We start from the raw sequence: 5,673 nt of genomic DNA, 5'->3' as shown, positions 1-5,673 counted from the left end.
CGAGAATAAATAATTTCCTTTCTATTGTTTTTGTTCATTATTTAATTTGAACAAATAAATCCAAATCTTTTTTATTAGGGTAAATGGTGATCAGATTATCATTCAAGGTTCACTTAATTACACCCAGCCTCCTGGCACAAGACGTCATTACTTCTACAAATGAATTAAAATTAAAGTTCAATTTATTCAATTTCTTATTACTTGCACATATTTTTAAATATGCAAGTTGAGCTAGAGTAATGATAGAGTTGACTTGATGCAATTTCCGTATAGAAAACTTGTAGGTTCAGGTCTTCATACAAGTAATACTAGTATTTAGTCGTTTTTTGTTGCATTTGTTGAGAAGACAATATTCAATTATTATGTTTGAAACTCCCTCCTTCATGACAATTGTTGATTTCACTACTCAAATCCTCATGGTCAATTATGTTTTGTCGTACAATTTGAGTACTATTAGTTACTAAGTGTGTGTTCTATCTTTTGAATCCCCACTCCTAATTGTAGTTTTCCGAGCATTGTAGATTTCCCCTCTTCCTTTATCAACGTTTTATTCCCTTGTCGTATGGTTATACATTTCCAATATGCTTAGATACTTAATAGAATACGAAAAAAACACAATGAAAAAATAAAGAATAAATTAACAGAGTAGCGTCAACTTATTAATTACTCCGTAACATGTAATGGATATTCTCATTTTCTTTTGCCGACCATGTGGTCATCATCATATTGTTAATCCTAAACATGGGAACTCTTCAATGAAAAATGAGCAGATCCTAGCTAGTGAAGCACATTCATCCATGTTTGGACGAGCTGTTTTGTGTAAGAAACTTAATCCAACCGAAGAATTCAAAAGCAAGAGCCAGAGATCCCAAGGTTCCAAGAACTCCAATATAAGCCCATTTCCAGACATGCTCGGGCTCCAAAATCTTAATCCCCAAAAATATGTTGAAAAATACCAACGCCAAAATCGAATACCCTAAAAAATGATGATACATATTCCAATACATCCTGTAGCCATCGGAGGGGTGGGGCCTCAACCTCCATGCCAACATCTGCAGTGCAACGGATCTTTAAATTGTGGACGTCCCAAAAATGGATCTTTAAATTGTAGACGGGGGAGTATTTTATTACCTGTATGGTTGCGAAAATAAAGATTAATAGTCCGACGGTGTTATGGATGTTGAACTTGTAGTTATGGGAGGCCTTTCCGAGCCATAAGCCGAGGGCCCACCCTGCGGAACCGATGATGTAGCCAGAGGTCTGGCATGTGACGTGGATGTCGTACCAATTCTTACGTGGCACTGGGAATATCCTCATGTATCTTGACACTATCACACCACTCGGGAGTAGTGTCCCCCATCCCACTATGTTCACAATTCCGTGAACCTGAACTCCAAATCAAAATAGAGATAATGGTGTTTCCATTTTAGAAAATGTATGAATTAAAGTGAGACACTATAAAAGAAAAATGTACTAAAGTACTTAAAATGTGTCAATTAATTGAGTTGATCAGAGTTGGATAAACTTACTATTCTTAGTCTACTACGTTGATGGCGAGTGTAACTAATTATTTGAGTGGAGTCGAGATCAATAGTCTCAGTGCTGTCGAAGTTGTTGATGGATTTAGGATGCATCAACGGCTCGTTTCCTCTGATCTCCTCCCCAATCTGCCACACAACATTGGTCTCGGAGCTGTTGAACTTCTTCTCCGGCAGCACCACCGCCGTCACGATCACGTGGTACTCGAGCCCCGGGTCGTAATCCATTTCGCACCGGCTGAACTCCACCCCGACGTCGGCTTCGTCATCCGGCACGAGCGGGCAGCGCCGGGACTTGGTCATGGCCGTCACGTTGTACTTGTGGCACTCGAACGTGCCGTTCTTGTGTTTGACGCCGATTACGGCCCTCGTCCCGGCCATCTGGGGGCCGTCCGGGTTGACGCCCCAGGCCATCCACCCGGTGTCCTCATGCCTCAGCCTCGCCCCGAAGGCCACGTGGAGCCTTCGGGACGTACTGTTGAAGCTCCACGCGAATTCAGTCCCCAGGGTCTTGCGGCGGCAGCTCTGGATTCGCGTGGAGTTGGGAAGCTTTGTCTCGGCTAATTTTTGGAAGCCTTGGCTGCAGCTGTGGGCGGAGGCGAAGGGAGGGGAGAGAAGCAAGCCGGTGGCGAGGAGGAGTAGGGCAAACTTCATCATTTTCAGATTTTGTTTAATTCGTTATGTGACATAAGTCTGATCAATTACTAAGTAGAGAGCATTCTTTATTCTATTAGTAGAACATTGTTCAAGGAGTTGGGCACAAGTTATGAATATGTTCTGTCCCTTTTTTTTATAGATAAGATTGCTCCCAAACGAGTTGTGGCTTCTAATCCTTGGAAAAGGGAAAGCAGTTTGCTTTGTCAGTTCCTTAATACCAAATCAAGCAATGTATCTAACATTGTTTTTTTGTTGACAGGCTAGTTTCCACAATATTGGCAGTGCCATGAAACACGACGATCCCAAAAGTAACTAGGGGAATAATTTTTTACTACTACAAAGTAAAAAAGATAAATGACGTATGCAACATATGTAAGCTTATTTATAAGTAATTTCAGTATTCAGCCACCAGTAGACAAACTGCTAAAACTATTCTAATGACACGCAAACAATAATGCTAGTAGTATTAATTATATTGCTGTCTCAATAGCTAAGAGCATCTCCAATGCTGGCGGACGTCAAATAGCCGTCAAATAGCCTTCACACTGCCACATCATCAGCACTACAATTCTCCTGCCACATCAGCTTGCCACATCAACTGGACATCAAATAGCCATCAAATAGCCTTCACACTACCTATCCACATCACTAATAACAATTATATAATTTAATTTACAATTGTATCAACATACATAATTTAATTTACGAGACAAATACGGAAAATTCGAATAATAATATTAAAATTTAAAAAGTACATTACTTTTAAAAAAAAGCACAACAATTTAAAAAAATTACAAAAAGTAAAAAGTACATTAATTTAAAAAAGTAAAACAAAATCACTCATCGCCGCCGTCCTCGTCTCCGTCGTCGCCCAACGCTTCTTCACTGCCGTCGCCGCCGCCTCCGTCGCCACCTACGCCGCGGCTATTCCCGCCGGTGTCCCTCCTCATCGCCTCCAGTTCTTCACGCTGGCTCTGGAGCAATACGCGAAGAAAATCCTTCACCTCGGGGTCCACCGCCGCTTGGAAGTCGGCTAAGGTCTTCACCATTTGAGCGCGCGTTTGTTGGCGCGCGAAGAATTTGAGCTCCTCGGTAGACCTGCCGAGGGGGGATGCCGAATGGACATCCTGGGAACTCGGTGTGCCCCCCCTCGCAACCTGCTGCGCCCGCCTTTGCCCAACCGGGCGAGGTCGGCGACCGAACGACCGAGGAGTCGGGACCTCCTGGGCCGTCTCGGGGAGGTCTGACGAACCACCGCTGCTGCCGCTATAATCTCCGGTATAGTTCAGTCTCTGCCTCTTCGGCCAGCCAGCGTCGACGCCTGCCCGGAATTTCTCCGACTCGTTGAGCACAACGTAGCAGTTCCAGTAGGTGAACTCATAGTACTTCTTATCCGGATCGGGGTAGGCTCTTTCCGCAATCCTCCTGCAGTCTTCCTCTGTTTGGCCACTGGTCTGCATGCGGAGGGCGTTGGCGTACAAACCCGAAAATCGAGAGACGCCAGCCCTGATTCGGTCCCAGCACTTCCGGACCTCCTCCCCGGTGCACGGTCTCCCTTCAGGGCAAAATGCCCTGTAGGCTGCAGCTATCTTCGCCCACAAGTTGACGATCCTCTGGTTGTTTGAAACGAGAGGATCGTCGCAAACACTCACCCACGCCTTGGCAACCGCAACGTTCTCCGCGTCCGTCCACTTCCTCCGGCCCCGGATTTCGGCGCGGGGCTGCGACGACTCGCCGACCTTCTTCGCCTTGCCCTTCTTCTTACCCCGCCCTACTCCCTGGCTTTGAATGAGAGTTTCAGAAACGTCGTTAATATCAAAACCCAAGTCCGCTAAGGAGAAGGTCTCCGAATACTGTGCATCCGTTGGGGTCGATGTGTGCGAAGAACCGGTGGAAAAATCAAAAGTCGGCCGATAGGCGTTGTCCCCCCCGTGCGTCGCCTGCGACTGTGGAATCATATGTTGCGCCGGTGGCATCATCTGCTGCGCCGGTGGCTGCATGCCGGGTGCCCACCCCGGCATCATCTGCATAGGGGGCTGCATGCCGGGTGCCCACCCCGGAATCATCTGCTGCCACGGGTACACGTTGTAGTACCCGCTCATTGGAGGCCAACCACCTCCCCCAGGAGCCGGGGAAGTATGGGACCCTGCCCCGGGAGTCGGGGGCGTCTGAGACCCTACACCGGGAGCCGGGGGAGTCTGAGACCATCCCCCGGGATTAACTGGAGTACCTTCGTAGTTGTTCTCCATTGCTCGTTATTGATCTTGTACAGAAAGTAAGGTAGAGAGAGAGTACTCGTTAAAACAAGTGGTGCGAATGAAAATGAGGTTCAACGCGCGTATATATTGTGTTTTGCGAAAAAAAAAAAAAAAAATATTTAAATCCGACGCCGGTTTGGCGCCGATCCGGGAGCCACAATGGCGCCCGTGAGGATCGGCGTGGGAACCGGCGTCAGCGCGGGAATCGGCATGGCGACGCCGATTTTGACGCCGATTTCGCCCACGCCGGTTCCAATGGTTCGGCGTCAAACCGGCGTGGGCGAAAAATCGGCGCTCCGGTGGTGACGCCGACCATTGGAGATGCTCTAACCATTACTGACCCAACAACATATATACATATCCCCACAAACATTAGTAGAAGCAATACTACCTATATTAATTGCTTATCGCAATTTGATATCACACTTCGTAAGATCGAGTTTTACTACTAAATTTACAAGATTTAATCAAAATTCTAGATTAGCCCATAAATTGAATACTAAATTCAAATAATAATATTACAATTTCCATAGCACCCAAAATTCTGCTATGATCCATCCATTTAACTAGACATGATTTTTTTAAACAAAATTTCAATGATACTATATTACAATTTCCATAGCATCCATTGGTGGAGGTAGATACTATATAAGTAATGATAAGTGAATAATCGTTTTTGGGAGGCAACCCTCTACCTCTAGAATAGTACTCAATGATAGTCAGGCCTGCCCTGATTGCAGAAAAATTTCAACAGCCCATTTGCCAACAGGAACCTAATAAGACAAGCAAATCAGGCCACTTTTAATTTTCTGGTGAACTTCAACAATAATTATTTACTACAGAGTATATTAAAAACTTTAAGAAGTTATTGTAATTTTTCCAACTGACCAGCCATAAGTTTTTTTGATGAAGTTGTTCTTACGGTGGCTGATTTAAAAACTTAGAGCACTCACAATGAAAGGCCCTCCCATTCCACATCAGCATTTGACCTAAAGGCCTATCTCCCTACAATAGAAGGGTCATCTCATTCCATATCATTTCCACATTATCATTATTTTATATATATTTTTTTGCACTTCTATATTTAATATGTTATCAAATTAAATAAATTCAAGTGCAAAAATATTAATACGCAAAAAAATTTAAATGCATTCGTTGTTGTTAGAGATTGGGTGTTGTTGTGAAGAAGAGATATGAGAAAACAGAGAAAAAACTCTTAT

The 5,673-nt window shown here is 44.5% G+C and overlaps 1 protein-coding gene across 1 annotated transcript; it reads right to left on the bottom strand.

Moving 5' to 3' along the window:
• Positions 1 to 656: 656 nt before the first annotated feature.
• Positions 657 to 2,282, bottom strand: LOC121803186 (cytochrome b561 and DOMON domain-containing protein At5g47530-like). Its single transcript, XM_042202885.1, has 3 exons — positions 1,530 to 2,282; positions 1,132 to 1,386; positions 657 to 1,052 (listed from the first exon to the last, which is right to left on the bottom strand). Exons 1-3 carry the CDS (start codon positions 2,193 to 2,195, stop codon positions 792 to 794), a joined length of 1,182 nt encoding a protein of 393 aa, XP_042058819.1. The 5' UTR covers positions 2,196 to 2,282; the 3' UTR covers positions 657 to 791.
• Positions 2,283 to 5,673: the final 3,391 nt, after the last annotated feature.

This window comes from Salvia splendens, chromosome 5 (genome assembly GCF_004379255.2).
Source record: "Salvia splendens isolate huo1 chromosome 5, SspV2, whole genome shotgun sequence".
NCBI lineage: Eukaryota > Viridiplantae > Streptophyta > Magnoliopsida > Lamiales > Lamiaceae > Salvia > Salvia splendens.
The sequence above is the reverse complement of the archived record's forward strand: the minus strand, read 5'-3'. Positions and strand labels throughout refer to the sequence as shown.

Coding starts and splice junctions, on each gene's coding strand:
- LOC121803186 (XM_042202885.1), bottom strand. CDS start 2,195: ATGATGAAGTTTGCCCTACTCCTCCTCGCCACCGGCTTGCTTCTCTCC. Junction 1,387..1,529: donor AACGTAGTAGACTAAGAATA/GTAAGTTTATCC, acceptor TTTGGAGTTCAG/GTTCACGGAATTGTGAACAT. Junction 1,053..1,131: donor TTATTTTCGCAACCATACAG/GTAATAAAATAC, acceptor GTTGCACTGCAG/ATGTTGGCATGGAGGTTGAG.